The sequence below is a fragment of the Mus caroli genome, chromosome 5 (genome assembly GCF_900094665.2).
Source record: "Mus caroli chromosome 5, CAROLI_EIJ_v1.1, whole genome shotgun sequence".
NCBI lineage: Eukaryota > Metazoa > Chordata > Mammalia > Rodentia > Muridae > Mus > Mus caroli.
The window spans coordinates 82,265,442-82,293,398 of record NC_034574.1 but is presented as its reverse complement, the minus strand read 5'-3'; the positions used below and the strand labels follow the sequence as shown (position 1 = coordinate 82,293,398).

The 27,957-nt window shown below is 40.3% G+C and overlaps 1 protein-coding gene across 11 annotated transcripts in view; it reads right to left on the bottom strand.

The window, feature by feature from the left end:
• Slc4a4 (solute carrier family 4 member 4) overlaps positions 1–27,957 on the bottom strand; it is a 422,068-nt gene that overhangs the window by 196,654 nt on the left and 197,457 nt on the right. For all 11 annotated transcript variants that reach the window (XM_029477155.1, XM_029477156.1, XM_029477161.1 and 8 more), the window contains one exon: positions 572–707. In XM_029477155.1, the coding sequence (XP_029333015.1) occupies positions 572–707 (136 nt within the window). The remainder of the gene's footprint in view (positions 1–571; positions 708–27,957) is intronic.

Genomic DNA, 27,957 nt, shown 5'->3' with positions numbered 1-27,957 from the left:
TGGCTAATAGGGAACAGAGTTTACAATGAAACTGAGATGACTTCCTAGTTCGGATGAACCTTCTACTTGCTTTTAGCTGGAGATTTAGAAGAGAACGGGGTTAGCAGGGTTTTTGCTTGAAATCACATCATCTTTGTCTTAGAGCCCCAGTTGTCTGCTCAGTACTCCTTCTTTCTGGGAATAGACAGTGTCACTGAAGATCACACAGATACGTGTGTATGGGGGAGATGTGTTAGAAATGTTTCTCGGCCACAGCCTTTGGGTGCTAGAGTTGATTATCAATCACCCTTGTGCTTTGCCATCAAATAGCATATGTTGAGGTTGACATCTTTGTCAACAAAAGTCAAATTCCTGGAGCCCTTGTTAGTAAACTATCCTCCAGCAGTGAAAAAGAGATGTCCTGCATCCACATCATTGTACAAGGACAGACAGCTAGAATACCCATTGCTTTAATGCAGCCACGGGTCAGCCACTTGATGATGAGGCTAGCGAAGGCAGCACTCAAGGCTCATCCATTTGCTCTACACTTGCTTCCCCAGGCCAGCATTGCATCCAATCAGCCATGTCTCACCTCGCTGTCTCCTTCCATTCCATCTCCTGTCCATCCACAGCCAGAAGCTCATCGAGTTCCGTGAAGAGCTGAGGAGGTGCTGGGCTGTCATCTTCCTCTCCCAAGATGAATCGGATGCGTTCTGCGGCCGGGGAGACTGCAGAAGTGAAAATACTGTGGTTAAACATTGGCTGGAAAACCCTGAGGAAAGTGGAGCTTCGGGCTCTTCCTCTCTCCCCAAGATTATTGGGCTTCCCTTCCACATTTTCAGTGGACATCCTTTATCTTCAACCTAAAGCCAAGGACAAATCAAAGCCTCTCTGTGTTCCGATGAGCCAAACTATATCTTGGGTTCTCCACTCCTTTCAAAAGGACAGAAGTCTAGTTTTGTGTGGTTTATGAGGAAGACCCTTGAGCCCTCAGATGAGCTGAGGTTCAACCTCATGACTTCCCCTCCTCCTCACTTAGGACCTATCCAAGATTATGAGACAGGAATCAGTTTGAACCAATCACTTCTTCAAGCAGCAGTGGGAGGGACAACAGAGCACCCCAGTCCTGAGGTTCCTCAGGCCAAACCTGCCCTCCCTCTGCCCTCACAGGTCGTTCGCTGCCCGAGACTGGGTAACTGTAAAGCTGATGAAGGAATATTTAACAAGATGGGATCTCTTCTTCACATAATGGCAGTATCCAAAACTGCTTAGTTCTACTTCAGTGCTCTTGAAAAACAAGCCCAAGTAAAATATTGTACACCTGAGAGGGGGTGGGGAGAACACTTTCCAACACACTTAAGCACATAATTGAATGCCCTACCAGCTCCTTTTGACCCTGTCTCCTGAAATCATGTAATGAAAAATTAACTAGAATTTTACCCAGGTTGTAAGCTAGTCTCTTTAAAGAGAAACAAAAGAGGAGCACTTGGGGGTCATATTAAAAAAAAATTAAGCCTCACGTATACTTTTATATGCCTGACTAAAACCAAGAGTGGTAAATCCATGTGAAAGCAAGACTCGTATATATTATACACTGATGGATATATATATATATTATATATATTATATATACATATATGCAGAAATATGCATGCCAAACAATCTAGAAAAACACACAAGTCCCTACCACCTGAAATCTATAGAACTATGGGACAGATTAAGATAGTGTCAACAAAAATTTGATTACAACAAACAAATTCACAGTAAACCCAGCCACGAAAGCCTATTGTTAAATAAAATATGTGCTTTGTCTATTAAAACAAAAATGATAGAAAAATAATAACATTGGCCAGTATATAGGAATCTTGCAATAACATCTCCAGATGTTGGTTGCTAGTGGAATCATGAGCAGAATATTCTCTCAAGGGAAATTTAGAAATATATTAAAATGTCTTCAAAGCATATTTTATAGGCCAGAAGTTCTACTAAAATTATATCATTTTAAAAATATAAATTATTTCAAGGATTTTAGTATAAAATTGATTATATTGCTTATAATTGAGAAAATTTTAAAACCTAAATATCAAGAAAAGAGGGTTGGTTAAATAAAGCATGGTACAAATATACAGCAAAATATCATGTAGGCATAAACTGTGGAGTGGAAGGGGCTGGTGACATGACTCAAATGTAGAGCTCTTGCCTAGCATGTTCAGGATCTGCATTTCAATTCCCTTTTATTAGAAAAAAATGAGGCTGGGGAGACATTCAGCGGGTCAAATTCTTGCAGCACAAGCATGGAGAACTGAGTTTGCATCTCCAGTATCCATATAAGAAGCTGGGAGTGGCAGTACATCATCTGTAACTCTAGTGCTGGCATGTGAAGATGGGAATATCTGGGAGGCAGGCGGGGGAGGTTGCTGGACAGCCAATCTGTCCAAAGCCGAAAATTCAGGGTTTAGTGAGATACTACATCAAAAAATTAAGATGGAGAAGCAGTTGAGGAGTACAACTTAATGTTGACCTCTCATCTCCATACATACCTTCAAATACAGGAGCACACATGTGCAGAAATGTGTACACCAACCCACAACAAGAGAAGAGAACAAAGAGAAGATATTCTTGTAGGCATTGAGATTGAAATGCCACTAGAAATAAAACATGAGGGAAAGGTTGCCAGTTTATGACATGTAAACCACATAAGTTTAAAAGGAAAAAACCAAACATAGGGAAAAACCAATCCTATACTAATAAATGTTCTTAACATGGATGCTACAAGTTAAAGCCAAGGGTTCAGGCAGCCCTAGGGTTTTTAGTCATGCCAGTATGCATGCTTTACAGTTTCCAGTTTACTTACACAATGCTAGTCACTCAGCAGTGCAGTTCACATTTTGGTTAGCATAGTATATTAACTGTAGTTGTATAAAGTATAAATTTGCTTCAACCCATAAGTCATTGCATAACTAACAATTGGGAGCTTGGCTCATTGGCCAGTCATGGAATTCCTTTAGTCTATCAGTAGTTGGCCACTGAACAATCATGATTCTGTTCACACACAGACAGCGAAGAGTGTGGTCATGTTACTGTCATGTCTCCTCGTGATAAATCCATCTGGCACAGATAATCCAAAGGGGGGCGGGGGGGGGGGACTGGCCAACCAAAGCGAACATAAAGCACACAAACAAAAGATGGTGGTATCAGAAGAGAAATCTGAACCAAATATAACGAATGTAAAGGAGACATGCAAGTCAGTGGGACATTGACAATGCTTGCTTGCAGTCACCACGTGAGGGTCTCTGGATAGACACTGGAAATTAGTGAAGGTAAGCCCATCAACACACATGATGGAAGTAGTTGTAATAAAGTAACAACCTTAATGAAAATCAAGAGCCAGTTTCTTACCACAGAAGACTAAAAAGCCTGAGAGTATGGCAATGGCCATGAAGCGACAGAACAGACATGCGGTTCCATAAGATGCTCCATTGTAAGTAGGCAAGCATTATTCAACTAAGTAAGAGGTTATAAAAGACAGCTCACTGCATTCTTGATGCTTCTAATGTTCTAAATTACTAGGGACTTAAATAAATAGTACACGCCCCTAAACTTTCCCAGTACGTTTTGAACCAACATCAAGAGACCTTAATGATTTGACAATGTTTTAGGACCAAGAAACAAAAGCAGCTTTTCCCATAGACGCTGATGATCCCTACTGCGCATGGTCACTTTTTCTAGGCGTGCACCACTGGGCCATTGTACAAGCACGGCGCCTCTCTACAGGCGTATTCACACCTAACAAGTACATTTTAAATGTCAGTGGTTTATTCCCAGCACTTGTTTTCTTCCACTTACTTCTTTCTAATTCATGAAATCATCTATTACTCTTCATGCATTTATTCAGCCAATGTTTACTGAGTACCGTCTGTGTTCTACACAGACGTAGCTTCAGGCTCTACATATTAAACAGAACTCTGACAGAAAGATCCCTGTTCTCCTCATGCAGGCAGAGGACAGAGGCATCAACTAAGCAATTGATTAATTTGTTAAGTAAATCAATAAGTTCACACATGAGCCGAGAAAAATATTTGCTAAGTGTTAAGTGTTTGCAGAACATTAAATTAAGGTGATTGAATACATTGTGACAGAAAACAATACAATGACTATGTTTTATTTCTATAATTAGAACAAAAATGGCTCTGGATTTTCTTAATATCACAAGAAGATAAAAAACATCTTAGGGCTTTTGTGTAAAATATTTATAATGCCTTTCTAATCATCAAATGGGAGGAGGCATCACTACGGGACGTCAGAGAAGGCATGACAATGAAGAAATCATCAGCAGTACTTGGAACCTGAACAGTATTCCCCAGGAACAGGATACTCACACTACTAAAAGTTCAGTCACCTTTTCCAGCATGCTGCTTCTAGAACTGGCAATCACAAAATTGGCCAACTTGTTACTGTCATTCAACATCCCAAAAGATCCCAAAGGCAGCCAAGAATCAATGGCACAAACCTTTAATCCCAGCACTTGGGTGGATCTCTGTAAAGCCTGGTCAACACAGTGAGTGCCGGGATAGTCAGAGTTACAGAGTGAGACCCTTTCTCAGAGGGGGTGAGGGTAGAAGGACAGATATAGACATAAACAGACAGACAGAGAAACAGAGAGAGAGAAAGACAGCTCCCAAAGGCAGGAGTAGCATTTAGGAAGGGAATGTATAGGTTTAGATAACTGACTGACTTTGTGTACCTTCCTAGAGTCATATAGTAAGAGACTTGTCCTCACTTCTAGCAGAAAAGAGTAAAGGTTTTTATAGTGTAAATGACAGTCTCCTGCACTGAAGATCACACTCCTGTATGGCACTTCTTCACAGAACACCACTCTCTGCCCTGGCAATTATCAGTGTAGGCCAACAGCAATCTCTATTAGGCAGCAACTCATGGGGGCTTGTGAAGAATGGGTGGAAGAATGCTGCATAACCCTACATCAGTCTCTGGGTGCCATGCCTACCACTATTTATGCTAATTTATTTGTTAAATATAGAGCCATGAACAACCAGGATAATATGCCTTTGCGGAGCAAACTTACAAAATATTGTGTCAGATATTAGCATGTATGGATATGGAAAAATTAGCATTGCTCTGAGGTTCGAGCATAGACTCTGGAACCTGACTACCTATATTTGAATCTTATATTTCTTTGCCCTGGGATCTGAAGCATAGTAATTAATATCCCTGTTTTTCACATTCTTCATTTGCACCATGGGCTGATGGTGGTGATTATAGAGCCAAAATTAGTCTTGACATTTGCCTATGCTTACTGGAAGAAAACAAAACCAACAGCCTATAGATACCAGCTTTGAGAGCCGTGTCAGGCTGTAAATATATAAAGCAGGAAAGCTGCCAAAGGTGTGCTTTCCTGAATCATGAAGCTTCGGGAATTAGGATATAACATGCACCTGCTTTATTAAACACAGTGAGGACTAGGGGGAATAATCAGCCCTTTCAGCCTTTAGGATGTGGACAGAGCGTATGCCAGACCACTCTCCTGTATTTCATCTAAAGGAACTGTGATCCTAAGTAGAAACTGATGTAACATCATCATGAAAAAGAATCTGAAGAGCAAAGAGGTTCGCAGGGAAGAGGGAAGACAAACCAACAAACAGCTCAGTTGCTAGGACCGTAGAGGTGAAATCAATGCATGTGTTCAGCATCCCCTTTCCACTGAATTCTATCTTCTGGCCAGAACACACTTCAGACTTCTGAGCAACTGCAGAAGTTCCTGCATCCTGGCTGCTCCTACATCACTGCGTTCACATCTAACCAGAGCCTGCATACAGAATGGTAAGTTGACTGTCAGGGTCCATGGGAGACCAGTGCTCCCAAGCCCTCTGTGACAAGAAGGCAAGCAAATATGTGGTAGGAAGTCTGCCCACATCAGCATCCACAGAAGACGACCCTTATATATCAGCCCATCCTTTCCTGATGAGCCTGAAGCTGGCCTCAGGGTTCATCCGAGCAGTCAGTGCACACCCATCAATGTGGAAGGGTGATCATCCGTAGGCTCTGGGTTTGTCTTCGTACCACACTGGTCCCATATGGATAGATGGATAGCCATCTTGTCTCCCACAACTCACAGCCATCTCCAGAGTGAGTCTACCTGTTTACTCTTTCCCTTGACCTGTTCTTTTTTCTTCTCCAAAGAGGAAATGTTTGTATATTTTTCCTCTCCTCTCTTAGTTTTCCAGTTAAGAATTCTAACTTTATTATGGGGTGACTTTATTCTGACTGGATTTGAGGCCTGCTCCAGAGAAAGGAATTTCACACATGATACTGTAATCGTGGTTAAAAGCCTAGCTAAGGAGGCATTGTTATTTGGCCATCCTGTCAACTTGCCTTCTCAGTACTTATGTTTATGCCCATCAACACTGGTTACTCTCGACCTTGATCAGGGAAGCTGCTTCTTTGCAGTGGGTAAGACTCGATACTAGTGTGCAAAACTTGACAAAATGCTGAGAATAAGAGACTGAATGCTCAGACTCAGACCTAAGTGGACCATTCTTCTCAACACACCACACCACCACCATCACTGCCACAATCAACACCATCACCATCATCATGACCATCACCATCATCAACATCACCATCAGTACCATCACTACCACCACCATCACCATTCCTACCATCACCATCATCCCCAAGATCATTACCACAATCACCACAATCCCCACCACCATCACAACATGGCATTACCACCACCACCACCACCACCGCCACCATCATCATCATGACTCAGAGAACTTAATAAAAAAGGAGGCAAAAAAATTGTAAAAGCCAGTTAGAATTGGAACCAAATGCCCATTCTAACTGTATCTAAGCCCACTAAGTTGTGTAGTATAGATGGACTTTGCATATGTAGAGACTTTGGGTCTAGATAATATTGGTATATGTTTTTATTTGGTACAAGGATTGGTTTCAAATAAAGATTATGAAAATAAAAAATAAGCTAGCGCCAGATAATGGGGGGAAAGTTTGTGAAATGTAAAATTTTGGACTTGTTAAGGATATTACACTCAAGAACATGCACCAGCTGTGGTGTCCTGAAGAAGATCTACACAAGATCAATCCAGCTGCAATTCCAGCATGAACACGAAGGTAATCTTCAGGGCCCACCTCTTACTGGGGAGTTATTGTCAGCTGATAACTGCTGGCTGAGGGAGAATTGTTCTTTTTTTGTAATGTTTTGCCACTAGTAGATTTCTCATGCTCTAGTGGAGGGCCTCTACCTATGCATATATGGACAATACTAATTGCACTTAACAGACCCATCCATATATAGACAGTGCTAATTGAACTTAATGGGCCCATATATGTATGGACAATAATAACTGAACTTAATGGATCCATATGTGTATGGACAGTACTAGCTGGACTTAATGGACTCACACATATATAGTCAGCACTAATTGTCCTTAATGGACTCATGCATATATAGACATTACTAATTGTCCTTAATGGACTCATGCATGTATAGACAGTACTAATTGGACTTACTAGGCCCATACATATATGGACAGTACTAATTGTATTTAATGGATTATATAAAAAGAAAGAATCTAAAGTTGAAACGTTACTATCTTGGGGGAAGTTAGGAGAAGGGGAAGGGGAGCAACAAATATGATCATTTAATTGCATATATTTATGAAATTCTCAAATATAAAGACAAAATAATATCAGAAAGATTATAAAAGTTAAAAAATAAATTAAAATTTTAAGTGAAGATATCGCACCACGTGGATATCCATGTGGAAACCTGTTATTTTGTGAGATAATTTTTTAAATAAAAATACAATATTATTTTAGAAGTAAGTAAAAGAGAAACTTAACTTGTTCAATACCCCATATAAGACTTTCTCAGAAGAAGGTACTCTCCTTTATCCTAACCCCAGTAACAATGGTGCGCAAGTCCCTTCTTCAGAACAAGCACACAGTCTGCCCTGTGTTGCCTAGCTTTGTAGAGCTGATTTCTCAGCCAGGCCACCTACATCCTCTCTGTGTTTATATGCCCTCCTCAGCGATCACCACAAACTGTGCACAGTGTTGCTACTTTCTACACTAAATTAATAAATTAGATATGGCTGACTAAGCCTCCACTAGTTCCAGGTACATAAAACTACAACCATTTGCAAATTTCTATTCTAAATGAAGTTAATGTAAGTTTTTGGAGAGCAAATTTAATCTTCCCTTCCTCTTGATCTCCCCTTGTATTAGCTACAATGAATTCACGGCAGTCATCCATGTTGAATGAGCCCCAAATAAGCAAAGTACACCGTAAATAAGTGTTTCCCTCTGCTGAAAGCACTCCTCCTTCCAAGACAAGGCATTTCAACGTGTATATCTCTTTTAGAGTATGTTCAGAAGCACCCCCAGATAATGTATGTCAATGTGTATGATCTTCTAGAGTATTACAGAGAACCCCCAGACAACGTGTGCCAATGTACATGTCTCTAGTATAGTCTTACAAAAGCACACCCCCACCCCGACGAAGCATGTCAATGTGCATATCTCTATTAAAGTATGTCCAGAAGCACCCCCACCCCAGACAATGTGTGTCAACGAGTCTGTCTATTACAGTAGGCCACGCCATATCCTCCATGTGTTCATCCTCGCTGCATTTCATCTTCACACACACCCCACTAAGCAAATCCTCCTGCCTCATCCCTCACCCAAACAGCTCATGAAACCTACCTCAGGGGACGGATGGTAGAGTTACACAAGAAAGAACAGACGGAGAATGCATGAGACAATGGAAAATGAAAGCACAAACAATATATGAGCTGCCGCAGATTCTCAGAGAGGTTCCTGTCTACGACGTCTCTGTGGCTTATGTTTCTAGTGCGTCCTGGGAAATGATGGGATATAGCAAAATGGAAACTAAGACCTAGAAATGATGTACCACCACTTTGGTAACATAGCCACAGTCATCCTTTAGGACTCAGAGGAGGGCTTTCCACTTCACAGATACCAAAATCCACCTCTGGTGAAGTCGCATTCGTAAAGTAGCACAGGATTTGTATATATCCTGCACATACCCTCCACCCCAGTGCTTTCCTCTACACCCCAATTATCTGCAGCATCTAATACAATGAAAATTCCATGCAAACAGTTGTTACATTGTGTTATTCTGGGTAATAAGAAAAGGTCTGTACATGTTTAATCAGATACAACTATCACGGGCATTGTAATTTCAATACACAGAGGTTAAATCCTCTCAGAGAATCTGTGGATATGAAGGGATTACCATATTTGTTATCTTCTAATATACGCGATATGCTATAAAAGATTGTAAAGTATTTTGTAATAAAGTCCCTGTTCTTGGGAATTCACAGATGAGAAGATAATACATGACAGAGAAAATCCTCTCAGTAAAAATGTATCAGGTGAGGCTGGAGAGATGTCTCAGTGGTTAGGAGCACTGGCTGCTCTACAGAGGACTTGAATTCGGTCCCCAGCAACCAAATAGAGGCTCATAACTGTGTGTAATTCTAACCCCAGAAGGCCCAATAGCCTCTTCTGACCTCCCTGGCTCTTAGGCACACATGTGGCATGTATATATACTACAGAAAAAAAATATTCATATACACAAAAAATAAACAATTTAAAAACATTTTAACATAACAAGTAATACTAACCAAAATCTTTTAACAGTTACATTATGCCAGGTGTTATGTGACTAGGTAACAGTTACACTGTGCCAGGTGTTACGAATTAAATTAACCACTTTATATGAGCCTATATCATTCACAAGGAAACAGTTTTAAGACGAGAAAGGACTTTTCCAAGATCACACAAGTCACTGATATGAACTCACACTCCCACCCCATGCTAGTCCAAGCCCACTTCTTAGCTGCCATGCTGCTGTTTTTCAAATGAGACTAATCATAAGAAAAACATGGTCAGGGTGCCATGCATGCAGCCCAGACAGAAACAGATTAGATTTCAGAAGAGGCAAAAATCACCCTGGCATATGAAATAGTCCTAAAGTAAGTAAGTTAATTGAACATTTGGTTCATTATCCACGAAAAACAATTTGTGAATGTGCCCTTTATTCTCAGACTGGGAGGCATCCCACTGTGGCCACCCTGAGGGCTACCAAAAAAATACTGTTCCTAATGGGAATAATGGCCATAACGAGCAATTCATTCTGCGAAGGGCAAGACTCCATGCAAATTCCCTTCTGTGGGTTAAATGAGGACTCCTGGACTTTACTCCTTCTAATGAGCAAAGTCCATAATCTGGTGAAGCCAGATTTCGAACCACAGGATGAAGGGGAATAAAGAAGAATTCAAGTTATCAATGTGCTATTACCAACTGGTTTATACACTTAACATTAATTTTAAGATTCATTTTTGTTGTTCAGTGGTTTCTTTGTTTTGAAACGGGGTCTCCCTACGTGTCTAGGTGGCCTTTAACCGCTAATCCTCCCTTCAGCCTTCTGAGTCCTAGGACTAAGTGTTCATTTTTTTCTTAGATTAAAGTTTAAATGTAGATATCATTGTCATTAAAGCTTCCACAAGCTGTTTAACTCCCAAGCAATTATTTATAAAACTCTAAATGTATATCTATATGGAGATCTGTGATAGATGGATGATATGTGATAGATGTATTTAGATTCATCAAATTTCATTATCACATTAATAAGAAATAATTAAGTCAACAAAGTTTTACAAATTTACAAATAGTTAAAGCACACTAATGCCAGGAGCTATCAGTCCTGCACCTCAGCACCTTTAACTTTTTTTCTGAAGACACTACTCCAATTTCCTTTGGGAAAAAAATCATATTTGTCCTTCTAAGTTCTTCCATTGGTTTGGGCACACTTTCTCATGACCCAGGTCTGTCTGATGAATATATCAAAACTCGGGGCATAGCTATTGTTCTTTTTGTTTTTTGTTTTGTTTTTGTTTTTCGAGACAGGGTTTCTCTGTAGCCCTGGCTGTCCTGGAACTCACTCTGTAGACCAGGCTGGCCTTGAACTCAGAAATCCACCTGCCTCTGCCTCCCAAGTGCTGGGATCAAAGGTATGCGCCACCACACCCAGCCCTTAATGATTTCTTAAAGCTAACATCTAGTTACACTGCTTTAGATAAACCTTTATTTCAATAGTTATCATGTCTCTTNTCACTCTGTAGACCAGGCTGGCCTTGAACTCAGAAATCCACCTGCCTCTGCCTCCCAAGTGCTGGGATTAAAGGTGTGCACCACCACCACCCGGCTATTGTTCTTGAGTAGCCATTTTACCTACTACAAGTCAGCTGGCATAAGCTGGTGCCAGCCTTTTTGCTGAAACTGTAAGGGAATAAACACATCTTCACTTTCTGCTGAGAGACTCGACAGCATTGAACTCTATGAAGGACAGTTACCTTGCATCCCTCCAAGAAGAGGATGCTTGTGAGTAAATCAAACATCAAACAGAATCAAGCTTCCTGAAGCCATCATGTGAACACGTTGATGAAGTCATAGCTGAAGTCAGTTACTATGCACTTGATAAACTAGAATCAAACAATATTTTATGGCATCCAAGTTTTAGGGTAATCTAGTCATTAGCCTACTGTACCTCAGCCAATCTTAAAAAACAAAAAACAAAAACAAACAAACAAAAAAAAACTTACTACTTTTCCATGCGAACAGGCTCTAGAAAGGTAGGTTAGATGGCTACTTTGTCTATTTCAAATTACCCAATAAACTGAACTCACCCAGTAGCTTTCATTAAAAATAGATCACTTTAAACATATGTGGGTAACTCTGTATTAACAAACTCCCACTTGCAGAAAGCTGTCATTTACAACAATTATTGTTAGTATTCCGTGACATTATTATTCATCTGATGATCATCAACAGCCCTAAAAAATGTAGGGTTCAGATCCCTATCCAAGTATCTCTTTCTCAGGAGAAGAAACTGACTCTGGCCCCAGGTGAGCATCACAGCCAATGAAAAAGCCAACTCCCAAGGATTTGCTGGGTCCCCAAGGGAGCTTTCGCTCATCCTTTGGACTCCAAAAAGAGGCCCAATGAATGCTCTCCATCTGCAAATATCCTTTGATGGGAATATCACATTTCAGACAGTAACTATGGATTCAGGAATGCCACTCTTAATAGCCTGCCAAAGTATCAAGTCCTAATGTTTCTAAGGATGAAATATTGCAGTACCAAGCAACCAGGAAGTGGAAGCAAATTCAGGACCAGGGAGCCTAAATGGACATGACAAACAACAGGAACCTAATGGGCCAGTACAGAGCTCAGAATGTGGCCTCCTTCACTCCTAAGTTATCTTTTTACACTTGTAATATGACAGGTAAATTCCTTTTTTTAAAAAAAGGCAAGAGCTCAAAAAAAAGGAGAGATATTCTAACAAGCACCCCCATTCATCTATATTTAAGCACAAAGCCTGGGGCTTATCTGCCTGGTTAAAATTCTGAAGCACTGAGTCCGTATGCCTGGGTGGTTGGTTATTCTATGTGGTTGTTTTCTGTAACTTCCTCTAGTCTTTTATTCAGATCAAATTACTTTCTCCCAAAGGTCCAGCTATATCCAGACTCTTCCTTTCAAGAACCAATAAATTCATTATTGTTGTTTGTTTATCCCAGTTATAATTGGGTACTGTGTTCTTACAGGACTGACATAATATATGTAGGAAAAAAAGGTACCCAGTGGGTGTACATTACATGCTAACAATTATCACCTCTACAATGTAAAACTATTGATGTTTCCTACTTGCCTTGTTTTTTATGTTTAAGTTCTAACTCTTCTAAAAATTAACATATATGTCATATTTATACAGAAAACAAGCCAATTGGTTTTTAAATTGCTAGATTGAAAACATTCATGTCAAATTAGTACCAGACACTCCTCTAAAGTAGTTGAGAATATATAACACAATTACGCTCCTCAAACAGCCAACACAAATGCATCCCCACTGTACTTGCCTTTACTGCTATCTAGGGACTGGACTAGCCAGAGCTGAAACACACCAGACTGACCATGGTTCTGAAGGTTGGTGGATGGAGCAGCTACAAAAGGCCATGGACACACAGGCTTGGGATGGAAGGCCTCATGCACCTGGCATGAAAAGGAGGGGAGGGGCACTCTGTAAACAGAACAGGAGTCATTTGGTGACTCAAATAGTTGGGAATATGACTACTCAGCAAACCTCTCCTGAAAGATCCAAAGTCCCTTTCACGTGTCTCAGCCACTGCGAAGATTTTCCTTTAATTCCTTCCTTCAACGGTTCGCTTCTTTCTGCTCTGCCAGAACTGTCCATGGTAAGGTTTAGATGATGAATCACTCTGTTTAGGAGTGATTACATCAGCACTTTTCCCAGGTTCAACTCAGACCAATTATCAGCACAATTTATACCCCGGGGTTTCTAAAGTCAGACTCGATTCTCATCAACATTAGGAAATATTCAAGATTCCCAAAATAAGCTCTACAGACTCACTCAAGTGCAACTATTTTCTATACCAAGTGTCTAAATTTACAGCTCCAATAATAGTGCCACAACCACACTGCTCTTGCTACCATTAGATGTCTCTTCCTATGTGGGTATGAAGAATATATCCTCCTTCCTGCAGCCTCTCGGAAAATGTGTGAGCAGAGAAAGCAATCAACTTCTGTCTTATTACCATTGTTGCCAAGGAAAAAAACCTTACCCATCTTTCCTGGATAGCAGCATTGAGAAATGTGGTTCAAAACAATTAAGTGCCAGCAAGATGGTTCAGTGGGTAAGGAAACTTGCCACCAAGCCTAGCAACCAGCATTTGGTCAACCAAAACTACATAGTGGAAGGTGAGAAGTGATTCCCAAAAGTTGTCCTCTGATTTCCACACATGTGCATGCAAAAAAGCACACATCCACGCATACGCATGCTCACACACATGCGAGCACACTCATACACACATGCACATGCACACATAAAATAAAAATTAAATGAATATTTAAAAACATAAGCAATTTATTTAAAAGGAGCAATAGAGATAAGAACAGAAAATTATGTATACGACTGTCCTTTCTTTTAAAAGAAGTAACATTCTTCACACAGACACTACTCTACAGACTCGGATGGAACTCTGGTTGTAATAAGAGAAATGTCAACAAGATTCTACAATAAACTTTTCTTCTTGTCTGCTTTATTTCTGTTCTGAGTCAAGGGTCCAAAATTAGTGACAGTGATTCTCAACTTCTGTGAAGTTAATTATATTCTCAGCAAAGAAGAAAAATATACAACAGGTTCTCCAACACTTCCCACTTTTCATCCAGAGTTTCACTGTTCTCAGACGGTAGAATCTTCATTTGCCTCATACCACAGTTGGAATGTCTGCCCCCTCCAAAACTCATGCTAAATTTAAGTGCCACTTCACTGACATACTGGGAGATAGGACCTTTAGACAGTGTTAAAGCCCTAAGAGTTCTGCCATCAAGAATGCACCGATACTGTTAGAGCAAAAATCCAATGCCTTCCTCTCTTTTACCTCCTGCCACATGACCCATTCCATCATCAAGAAAAACAGCACCAGATATGGGCACCTTATACTGGATTTCTTACCCCCACAACCATAAGCTAATAAATCTCTGACCATTGTAAAGGAGCCAGCCCATGGTATTGGATTCAATCTTCACACAAAACACATTAAGATATGTGTTTTCTTTACCCAGAAGAGTCATGATGGCAACCGATAGAGTAGGTTTACTTATCGGCAATGATATCAAAACTAAGCCCAAATCCACAGACCTTTTACAAAACCTAACCAATAAAGAAATGGCATAGGAAAGACAAGAGTCTAATATAAGATCTCATGCTATTTCATTAAGTACCTTCTCAAAGATTCAATAGAGACTTGCTAGGTTCAATTTTCATAGATAATTAATCAGGACAGGCTACACTTTTTGCAACATTTTCAGAGTTGAGAATTGTAATTCATTATAGATATAAGCTTCATTCCAAATTACCTATATCATTAAACTATACAAAGCAGAGAGAAAATAGATTAGTGTGAGCATGTGAACTGGCTAGGTATATTAAATCCATATTAAAGTCTACTACATGCAACACATGTAAGAGTAATGTCAAAAAAGTCAAAAACCATTCCTTAACCCACACAACATAGCTTCACTACAGTTTCATATGCTACAGTTCTTATTTCCTTACATTAAAATCCTATGTGTATCATTTCAAGTCATCTGAAGGTAGCTTCAGTTCATTGGAGTGCACAAAAGGATGCCACTTCAAAAAAGATTGACTATTAACAATTTCCTGCTCAGAAGGAACCTGTGGAGAAAGCATGTAGTGACTTCTAAAGCTTGTGGTAATACGGTAGGCACGGCTACTCTTTAATTGGGTGAAGGACATCCAATTACTGAAATGTCAGTTGTCAAACTTAGAGTTTTCTTTTTTTTCTACAACTATTCCCTCATAAGATCCATCAAGTATCAGTTTTATTTAGAAATGTATTTGTCATAAATATATTTAGATATTCTTCATGATCTGAATAAGCTTGGAGTTCTCTTTTGAAGAATTATGCTGTTATGAATTTTATAAAGTAAGAATTAGACAGTCATCTGAAATTGGCCCTTTCATGGGGGGAGGGGATAGGGAAGAGCTACTAAAAAAGACTAAATTTCAAAGCTATAAATAATTCATTGTAAATGCCATATAGAATACACAGTCATCCCAGGACCTCCTACCACAGCAATGAAGGATGCTCAGTCCTGATGAATGTGGTAAGGCAAAATCTTTATTGTTCAGGTAAATATGAACTATGCTTGATGTGCCTGTTAATAGGAAAATGAACTGAAGAGTGCTGCTCCTGTGATACAGCATAGGGGGTGGGGGGGGATGATTGCTTCACCAAAATAAACTAACAATGACCAAACCTCACTAATAGTGTGGTGAAGTTCCCCCCAAAGGTTCCAAAAGGTGCTTGCTGCACCTCTTTCTCGCGGCTCTGGGAATGGGATCCTTGATCAGCTAGAGAGCCTGTGATCACAAGTATGTGTTCTGCACATAACTTCCTGCCCTGTGAGGGTGTAACACCTTTATGTCATGAGACAAGACAATCCTACGTTAAAAGTAACTACAGGGAGAGGGATGGAATCTGAAATCTAAGACCTGGATCCAACAGAGCCTGACTCCAAATATGCCTGAGTAAATCATCTCTTTTCCCTCTGACTCAATTTCTGCATCATTTTGTCATTAATAACAGGAAGAGTGAAGAAATAGAATTTGCACTTCTGACTCAATAAAAGTCCACTCAGAAAGACAAGACTGTGCTGTTTCATCAAATGGTCTACTGATGCTATTCATCCCATCGTTTGGATCTCTCCTTTGAGAATTATTACCAACTGATTTTCCATAGAAACTCAGAATGGAATCTGAGCATCATTTGGCTTGGGTGGAAAGGAGGAAGTGATCCTTAATGAACTTTATTATATATTCACCTGGTTTTGTGTTCAAAGGTCTACAGTGAGCACAAAGTATCAGTATTTAGATACCCACTACTAAAAGGAGCTGCAAAATGAATACAGTTTCCATTGACTTTCTCATGAGTTGTGGCCAATAAAAACCACCCCACCCCACCCCCAGTTAGAGTGACTTTACTAAAGAGTTATTGCCACATACCCAACTAAATTCAGCACTGAGTGTTTAAGAGGGAACGCTGGAGGAATGAATCACACCATGGTTCATAGATAAAGGAAACACGTAGGGAGAATGACTTGGCCAAACGCAAAAGTGAGTGAACTGAATCTACACTATTATTGGGGAGGGGGAGGACTCGATAGGTAGACCTACTCTCAATTATCCACCGTTCCTATCTGATCATGGGCAACTATTTAACTTACCAATGAGATGAGTATGTTGTGAGCTAAATCATAAAAAAGTACATGAATAAAAAGCATTCACTTGCCCAAACCTAGCTCATTTCAGAAATGAATTTCTCTCTATTCTAAATCTAAGACTTTGAGAGCAATAACGTGGTGTGTGCTCTTAGGAGGGTAGACTGACCAAGCTCCACACCCACTGAAGGATTTTTCTTACAAAATCTATACTTCTAGTTTCTACTCTCCCAGATTTGGAGACTTGTCACTGCCTGGGAACCTCTTCAAAAGGCCGTTGCTAGTGCAGGCTCGCCACAGAGAAGTTTCAGCTGATTTTTTTTCTTCTGGTCAACCAGTTCTAACTATGACATTGGTATTAGATAGGATACTCAGTTAAGAAACATCACTTAACACAAATAAGTACTAGTCAATAACACACTTGTGAACTTATCTCTATTAGTCCTCCAGACCCTCCCAGACACATGCTCTCCATATCACTGTGCGTTCAGGGAGGTTACACATGGCACGTCAGTCACATACCTACCTAAAAGAGACTTTACTTTGAGGCCCAGGCAGAGGCTCTAGGATGAAGGTCTGTGGGGCGTGACACTCCTGCTCTCCCTCTTAAGGACTGTCTGTCTCCCTTTGTTTCTATCCCTAATGTGTTTATGAACACAGAAAACCCTTCCAAAGCCCTTGCTCCATGACTCCAAAGCCAACCTTGCCATTAGCTTGAACTCGTCAAAACTGAGAAGTGTTAGAAATCTTAATAATACTTTTTTTTCTCTTTAAAGTACCCAAGGACATACTGAAATTGCCTTCTAATGGGTGCTAAGCTTTGTCTGCACTGTTTGGAATTGAGCCGTTACTCCTTAACTTCTCAACGAGCCATGCCTTCTGGTGGTAACTGACTTTCCTCTGATTTTAAATAGCCTGAGAAGCTGTCTAAATTTATTCCATAACTAAGTCTATAAACTAGTCAGATTCAACTTTGAAGGTTAAAAATCTGTTTAACCATCAGATAAAATACATAGAATCACACACACACACACACACACACACACTCACACCACAGGCACATATGTACACACGCACATATACTGAGCACAGGGCCCCCAATGGAGGAGTTAGGGGAAAGACTGAAGGAGCTGAAGGGGCCTTATCTGGCATCAATGGGAGGGGAAGCCCTTGGTCCTGTGAAGGTTTGATGCCCCAGCATAGAGGAATGCTAGGGCAGGGAGCTGGGAGTGGGTGGGTGGGGGAGCACCCTCATAGAATCAGGGGGAAAGGGGATGGGATACAGGTTTCAAGAGGGGAAACTGGGAAAGGTGATAACATTTGAAATGTAAACAAGTAAAATATCCAATTTTTTTTCAAAAAAAAAGAACAGCTATTCAGTCATAGCAAAGTATGTAGACAGGTTATAAAGGTGGATTTTTGTTGCTGTTGGGCTTTGTTGTTATTGTTGTTGTTGTTGCTGCTGCTGCTGTTTAGAATTGAGTATTGAAATAGGGTCTCATGTAGCTCCAGCTAGCTTTGAATTTACTATAGCTGAGGCAGGACTTGTCATTTGTCTCTACTTCCCTAAGTGCTGGGATTACACGTGCGTGCACTGCTGTGTCTTTATATACTTTCGTATACTCTGTATGCTTTGTACATTCTATATACTTTTCCTAACATGCTTAACGTGTAACATTATTTTTAAATCAAAACTTAGAAAGATGGGGGAAAAAAGGAAAAATGGGCAGAAAATTATGATATTGACTTGCAAAGGAATTTTTCTCCGGATGCATCAATCAACTTTCAAAGGATACTGAGAAGACACCACAAGGAATCCAGGTAGGACTCCAACCATACACTAAACTTGTGTGGTTGGTTACACGTGTGCCTAACCTTCCGCTGAGCCAGAAGACAGACACATGCATATAACCCAGCCCCTGGGGACCTGAAAGGGGAGGTTACAGGTTCACTCTTAAGTAACATACTGCTTTTCAGTGTCACCTGAAGAACTTGAAAAAAAAATGAAAGGCCTACATTTTAAAATGTCCCTTGCCACCATGGCAATGAGCTAACCATTCTACTATATGAACCCGTTGCCTTCATCTCCATCGTGGTAAAGCCATGTCCGAAAGATGTTTGGAAGCATGTCTCTCAACAACATACTCCATTCCTATTGAAAACAGTTGCACTTCTACATTACAAAGGTCTGCAAATGGAGTTATTAGCTAAGGTCCAGAATGTTTGGAGGGAGGATTTTTCTTGTCGACTTCAAATGCTGCCGCTCTGTTTCAAAAGTAAGGCAGTGAGCTAATAAATTGAAGCCCTCAGATGACATTCTGTCAAAACATCTGCAAACGTTTATTTTGCTGCCACAGTTCAGCTGAAAGCAGCTCCTACTGAGAAACAGACACGGCTATAATGTTGATTCATGCTTTTGCAGCTTCAAAACTTCATGACCATAACTTTTGTTTTTTTAATGGTTTCAAATTACTCACAGAAAGTCGCCTCTGACTGGTAAATACAGCAAATCCTGGTTTAAGCTGTCCCTAAAGACATCTTTCTCTGCAGCTTTGGGTCTTAATTGAACCCTCAATTATCCCTCATGCTCAGAAATGGGCAAAATATCACTGTCTGCTTCAATGATGAAGTCTAAAAGCCAGGGTATCAGAGGGTTCCCTCATCAAGTAAGTACTCTCAATTGAAAATATCTATGTGACAGTCACTGAATCTGGCATGGTTCAAAACATAATGTGTATTCAGATAACTCAAGCATTCAGCTAACCTCAAAATAATCTCTATAAATCTCTGTTCTCTGACTGTAAACTTGGAAGCCTCTCCTGGATGTTTCAATTAAAACAAATAGTTCTATGTTTAATTTCTTATAGAAATATCCTCATGAAAAGGATACTTCAGGTTAGTCTGTCAAGTGTCCCACCCCAGGAGCACCTGGAGCCACATCTGCAAAGGCAGGCTTCCACCTCTACTGGAGAAAGTCAACCTTGGTGTGCAAACCATGGATTCTAAATGACTGCACCTCAGTCCAGGTTCCTGTGACTAACCATCATGCATTCCTTTCCGTTTCTTGTCAGAGTCCGGGTAATGATTATTCAATATCTCCTTTCTATGTCTCTGCTTTGCTTGGAAACACACTCAAACCAAATACTTTTCCAGATCAAAATAGTACATTGCTTTCTCAACCTAGGTGAGGTCTGAATTATTAGGAGAATAATCTTGGATAAGTCAACTCTGTCTAAGTCAATGCTATTTGTCTGGGTCTTAGATTTGATACTAATGGTCACGGAAAAGAGGAAAAAACAAAGAATTCTGTGGGAAAGGGAGGAACCTACAAAAGTCAGCCAAATTTCCAGTCTCTCAAGATAGTCATTGTTTGGCTTGATAATTTTATAAATTCCAAGAAAATCAAGCATATTATTATTTAATATGTTTGGCTTATCCAATGTCCTTCAGTTCCACCGATGAATAAGAGATGACTCTGGCCTAGTAGGTTGATTCACAGATTCTTAATGAATATCTGACATGTGCAAAAAATATGTGCTCATACTTTAGTATGCTCTGGATCAAGAGTTTTATGTCTCAAAAAGGAAAAGCCCACATGTCCAAATCTAGTTACGACTGTATTTTAATTTATTTATTCATCTAATAAATATGTACTAAACACTCTTTGTGTGCTGGCCACTTCTGCACTGTCCCATAACAGAGTAATATTGCCAAGGTTTTTTACTCAAAGCACTTGTGAAAGTTACAAGTGTAGGTTTCAGTGTGCTGAGGCACAGAACATGAAAAAAGAAAAAGAGTTTATGGACATATTCTGGGATAAGTCGTGAATGGCTCCGTATACTTTGGCAAGGCAGTTAGAATGTACTCTGTACTACCTACCAATAGGGAAGTATAGAGGGTTATGAGCAGAGGTAAAAAAGTGATACATGTTTTTATCTAGCTCATCTAGATAGATAGATAGATAGATAGATAGATAGATAGATAGATAGATAGATAGATAGAGGATAGACAGTAGATAGATGATAGATAATAGACAGATAATAGATGATACATACATACATACATACATAGATGACAGAAAGATAGATGATAGATACAGAGTAGATACATGATAGACAGATAGATAGATAGATAGATAGATAGATAGATAGATAGATAGATAGATATGGTAGATAGATGATAGTCAGATGACATAGAACTATATTACATGAAAGACAGAGGATGTCTAGTCGGAAGAGGGAAGAGCACAGAAGGGTGGGGAGGAGGAACAGAGGAAGATGGTGAAGAGGCTATGAACTAAATATACTGACACATCTGTATGAAAAGAGCATAATAAAACCCCTATTGTTTTGTACACCAGCTGAAAGCATTAATTAAACCTTAGAGAATTATGTTTTAGAAATTTGTGTAGGTCAGTCCCACACTTGTCATGGCAGAGGAGAAGACAGTCAGGCACTTTCCACAGTGAATGCACCTGTAGATATGAGGTCAAGCCTGGCACAGGCCTCCTCACACTGAGGTCAGGCCTGGCACATGCCTCCTCACACTCACACTGACCACCCCTTGCATCCCCGCATCCTTGTTTTCTCAGCTGCTCTTTGGCCCTCTCCCATCTGCTGTCTTGCTTCCAAGCCTTAGCATTCTTTTGCAACTCTGTCACCCTTGTATCAGACAACATCTGATTAAAGATGGCTTCCACAGATAAGGTCACCTACCCAAGCAGGTAAAACATACTCGAGGCAAATTTAAAACTCACATTTCCAGCTACAACCTAATCAATGGTACTGCTGCTCCTAGGCGTGCCCTGGAAAGGCAACCCAGAGCCCATGTCCTCAGTGACTCTCAGTCTACATTCACTGCTACTCACTCTCAGTGACAGACTGAAGCACCTTTAAGTACATCTTCCAGATACCGAAGGCAATATCTAAGGCAAGCAATTATCCAAACAGCCACCCCTGTAATGTTACCTAGACAGGCTCAATGATTTGATTTTCTAGATATATACAGATTTTCAAGTTTCTGACCCTCAAAGGAAGGATAGCCAAGAGTCAATATTTTCACACAGAAAAATCAGTTCGTGGGTGAAGTCACGAACTAAACTAGATTGGAAACCCTTGGAGAGAAGTTTCTCTAATGAGTTTCTCACAATTAAAATGGAATCAAGCACACAATTTTCTCTTAAAAGCTTTAATGAAACATAAGCAATCACGTTTAAGCAATTGCCACTCATCTAATGTTTACTGAAATGGTTTACAACTACTTCACATGCCATTTTCTCAAGTCTTCGGGCTTGCTTGCCTTTCCTGCTTGCATATTAAATTGCTTGTTAACTATTAATAAAGGAGGAAGGGAAAGCAGGATCTGGAGGTCACTTCAAAAGTTAAAGGAGCTTCTATGAAGCATGCCCAGCTCTTTGTGGCACTAACCAAAGCCAAAAGTGGACCGTGGTAAGCAACATGGCACCTATAAGAAGTACCTCCCTTGTTGCCACTGCCATACATGGAAAAAAAATCATTTTTTTGCAGGTAAAAATGAGTATCGGCATTACTGATACAGGACTAAGAACAAAATAATACCTAGGAAAAGATAATATATCCAAAAAATTCCCCATCATACCACAGGGACACATGCTCCACTATGTTCATAGTGGCCTTATCTGTGATAGCCATAAGCTGGAAACAACCCCAGATGTTCCACAACTGAAGAATGGATAAAGAAAACGCAGGTTCGCTTACACAATGGAGTACTATTCAGCTATTAAGAACAAGAACAACATGAGTTTTGTAGGCAAATGGATGGAACTAAAAAATATCATCCTAAGTGAGGTAACTCAGGCCTAAAAGACATGCATGGTATGTAGTCACTAAGTGGATACTAGCCAAAAAAGCACAGAATACCTAGGAAATAATCCACAGAATTCAAGAAGGTTAACAAGTCCAAGGGCCCAAGTAAGGATGCTTCAATCCCACTTGAGAGGGAGAAGAGAGCAACCACAGGAAGCAGAAAGAGGGAGGGAACTGGGTGGGTGAGGGAAGGAGGAGGGGAAAAGGGGAACATGATCAGGTATTGGGGTTGGACCAGGAGAAAACCCTGAGGGCGAACAGAATGAATGAAAATATGCAACGTCAGGGATGGGAGATTGGGGGGGGGGGCTTCTAGAATGTACCAGAGACCTGGGAGATGAGAAACTCTCAGGACTGAAAGAGATGAACCTTAGATGAAATACCCAACAGTGGAGAGAAGGAATTTGTAGAGTCCATCTCCACTAGAAAGACAGGGCATCAAGTGGAGGGATGGGGTTGCCATCCCACAGTCAAAACACTAGCTCTATGGATCAAGGCTAAGTCTGGTCATTGATGGAATGGAAATGGAACAGATTTCCAGTACACTTGCTATGAGGTTGAATTAGACAATACAGAAGTGGACCTAGCACAGACCCAAGAACTTAACAGGTACTCAAAAGATGTTGCTGGAACTGAATCTGGAGCCCTCTAAAAATCTGGGGCACTTGCAATGCAGGAACATGTTGATACAGTTTTTCTAATAGGTACCAAATATACAAAAGAAAGAAAGAGCCAAAGGAGGGGAGGAAATGGGGATTAAACACAGTCACCTCAAATGTTCTAGCTGTGATCTGATTGATAAAGAGCAGTGGTACTTCAAAATGATACCTGAAGCTATGCTTTTGATCCTGGTTTTACAACGTGAAACTATGGCTTTCTGCTTTAATCTTTTTCCTATTAATAACACATGTGACATGGCAGCCAGTCAGATGGTTCTGAGGACAAAAGTGCTTGCTCTACAGCCTGATGACCTGAGTTTCATCTCTAGAACCCAAGATAGAGAGAACTGAATCGCCAAAAGCTGTCCTCTGACCTCTACAAGCAAATGTAAGCGCGCACACACACACACACACACACACACACGCACACGCACACGCACACGCACACACACGCACACAATAAAATTAAAATATAATAAAAATTTTAAAAGTACAGGATGATCATCAAATTACATTTTATTTGGGCATACTAAGAGATCTATTTTCCATGCAGTGGCCCATGGAATACAGGCCAGAAGACATAAGAATGCCCTTAAGCAAAGCAATCTGCCAACATTCTAACACAGAGACAAGGATGCATGTAAGACTGTAGTGGGTATACTGTACTCCTGTGGCATGAACCTTACCACTGTGCAAATGCCATTTGGACTACAGTTTCTGTTAACAACCAAGTGGCTTTTCCTCACTCAAGAGAAGCAGGACATGAATAAACTGACCTCCACCAGCTATTACATCCCTCCCTTCCTCCCTTCCTCCCTTCTGCAGAAACCTCGGACTCCTATTTGTAGTGTCCGCCTCTTGCATGGGCTACGTGATTGCAGACCACCATAACACTCACAGAAAACGGAAAAACAGAGGCAAGTGAAGTCTAGTGAAAATTACCACAGAGAGGGAAAAAAAAGGATGACCTAGTCTGGGTTTTATACTTTCTTTTTATGACAGATGATAAGCACCATTTATTATATGATGTATTGCAAACATCAAAAAATGATTACTACAAAGAGTGGCAAAGTTTCAGGAAACATGATGGAGCTTGAAGAAACAATCTGTCTAAAATCCATTTTCCAAAAATCTACGCTTGAATGGAATATAAGTTCTTACATTTCAAATACCCTTATTTGGGTCTAACACAGCATCATCTTCTTTGCCTATACGGTTTCTGAGTTCCAATATTACCAGTGCTATCTATGAGTTATGCATTGACAGAGAAACAGTCACCTTACAAGGTCACCACCAAAATTTGTTTGGCCTGTCTCAAAATAGGTAAGGCCTCGCCAGCCTATCCCATTGCAGAAGGAAAACCTGATAACGGCTGTAGCCAGTGTGCACACTAGCTATCTCTCCTCTATGGCCCCTGGATATCACAGAGTCACTCCAGCCACCTTGTTTAGCACAACCTAAAAGTCCGCAGGGACATTTAAGCCTGATAACTATACTACATTCAAGACTGTGTACTTTCCAGAGCCTCAGAGTGCAAGATGGGGAGAAACAGTGAGCCAGTCCAGAAGACAAACAGCTCAGCTCACAACGGGAAGAGCAATTATAAGGCAACCCACTAGGCTCAAGGCTCACAGACTCGGTTCTCTGAATTCCCTTTGCAATGAAAGTCCACTGCCTTGCATTTCCAAAGGTCATTTTCACTCATAAGGAGTATCTGTTTCCTCCACGTGTGATGGAACACAGATAACACCATCATAACCAAGCAGGAAAACCAGAGTCACCAAATTTTAGAATCGGAAGGAATATCTGGAGATGACACAGAAGTATCCTTCCCAAACAAGAAAACAGGCTGAGACCCTGAAGGGTTTCTCCAGGCTTAGCGAAAATTAAAAGTTAGAGGTTATCATCATCAGCCTTGGTGACATTAATCTTCCTAGGACATGCTTTGTCAGTATAAACTGGTTGTTTCCAAGGTTTTTAAGTATATATTTTACAGGACAATAAGACAGCTCAGTGGGTAAAAGCACTTGCTTCAGCTGAATTCAACCTTGGGGACTCCACATGGCAGAAGGACAGAACCAACTCCTGCAAGCTGTCATCTGACCTTCATATGTATGTCTTAGTATGTGCACCTACACACACACACACACATACACACACACACACTATAACATTTTTCAATTTTTTTTAAATATTTCTTTTGTAAGACTGAAAACCTCATTATTTCAAAACCCCCACCACGGTCCCAATTCCCTACTCTTTCCTATGTCCCCCATACATTGCTATTGCCGTCAGCATCATTCTGCCTTAAAGCTGAAATAAAGTAACATCTTGATGAGCAGTATCATTCACCGTCAATACAACACAAGCACCAAGGACCAAATATAGAAGGCAAAATCAGGACTGTGTCAGACTTCGGGCTCAGTGCTGCTCATTTGCCCAGCACCTGTCTTCCGGTGCCTGATTTCCTATGTCCTAGACAACAGGGAGGCTGGTCAAAGCCAGCTGACTGAGGTCATACATCCTCCTGCCACATTTTGCCCTGTGGATAGCCAAAAAAAAAAAAAAAAAAAAAAAAAGGATCCTTTAAAATCAGCTAATTCAGCAGCTCATTCAAAAAAAGAATGATGTTCACTTGATGGATAGCTAGAAGCATGAGATGTCTTACTTCAAAAACATGTTGTGAAAATATGCATAATAAAATAGGCAACCATCTCCCTCGTGTTGAATACCAGAGGACATTTTAAAAGGGACAGGGTTGGGGGGCGGTCACTGACTGTGGAGCCTGGGCTACTTCCTATGGACACTTGTCAGCTGAAGACAGTCCTAACATCCAACAGAGAACAGACACTTTTGAAGGTATCAAACTCTCTTAGGAAATACCCATTCTCTTCTGTCACACTATTTCCACCTTTAGCCAAAAAGCTACATAATTTTGTGCAATCCACATCTGACCCTATTTGTGCATTTAGTAATGCAAGATTGTTATTGACTAAGTTGCTAAGTGCAACGTTTTATGCCTTACTACAAATCATAAAACACTATGAAGAACCAAATTCACTCCTTCCAAACTCAACCTCAAACCAAAATGTACATAGATGATTTTCATGTTTTCTGTTTCCTGCCACCTCCTTTCTCCACCCCTTGCCACTTTGGGATCCTACAGATCAAATTAGCATTTCTGAGGTTCATTATTTAGCAATAGATCTTACACAAATACCACTGCTGATAGCCAAAGTCAGGATGGATATTAGGTTGAATACGTGTTCTCTTGGACTAAGTCAGCTCGTGCAACACACCAAAATTTTACTATCCAGAGAAGAGTACATTCCAAAAAGTGACAATAACTAACGTTTTCAAGGTTGTTCACACTTTGTAATATGTGGCTTCACAAACCCACCAGGATAGAGAATGCAAATGGAAGCAGAGTCTTAGGTCATTGCATCAAGGAGTGGGAGAGGTAAGACTTGACCCAAGGTCTTCTGTTTGTCAATGCTATACTTACATATTTATACATACATATTCTTTATATTCTTGTAATGGTCCAAACATTATTTTCTTTGCCAAAGTATGTTTACATGTGCACATTTGTGTGTGTATTGTGTGTGTGTATATATATATATATATATATATATATATATATATATTTGATATATATATATATCAAATGAGAAATACCAATGTGAGGACAAATGGTAATATTCTGTAAGAACATGCTAGAAAGCAAGGGGCAGACAGACCATCTCAGTAATGAGCATATGTGTGGGATATGCCCTTTCCCAGAGAGGATATATGAAACTACATGAGCAGTTCAGTGTTCTAGGAAAATACTGTACTCAGCAAGCGGCAAGGCTTGGAGAACGCTCCAGGAGAAGCAGGGTCCTTCCCGCATGCTGCTGATTGCCAACACAAGAGCTGTACCAGCAAGCCCCTGGGCAGGGCACAGTTAATGCAGATTCTTCAAGGACTCTGACCCACAGCCAAGCCTCTGGCTGGATTTTACAAGGCCTTCTTTGTCTTGGGCCCCCTCCCAATACATGGGAAACCTCAGAATGTCTTTTGCCACTGAGTACAACTGAGCTGAGCCACTTGGGCTTATTGGCTCTAACTGCGGCCAGTCATTGGAGCCAAGACTTATTTCCAAGGCTTCTAAGTCCTGCAAACAACCTATACTTTGTAAGAACCTGTCTTTATCTCTAGTAAATGGTCAAGGGATTTTTGCCTCCAGTAATACTTGAAAATCAGATGAGAAAAAGCAGGGAGGGAAACTTCATACTTGCTACACTCTTTTCGACTGCCAGTGAGAGAAACTGGGCTCTGTCATACAGCAGAGCCACAAGGATATAGCACTTCTTTTTTTCCAATTTTCAATGTGAAAAAAAAATGAATTGCTTTTGATGTTCAACCCTGAAAAATTCCAAACATACATAAGAAAACTACTTTTTATTTTCAAATAAGAAAATGTAAGAGATGCCACATATAATCAGCAGAAATAATCAAATCATCCATCTCTCACGATCACCCCTTAGTACTTAAGGGATTATGACGAATCATAACTAACAGCCTCCAAACCGACAGTGCTTACAACTCTG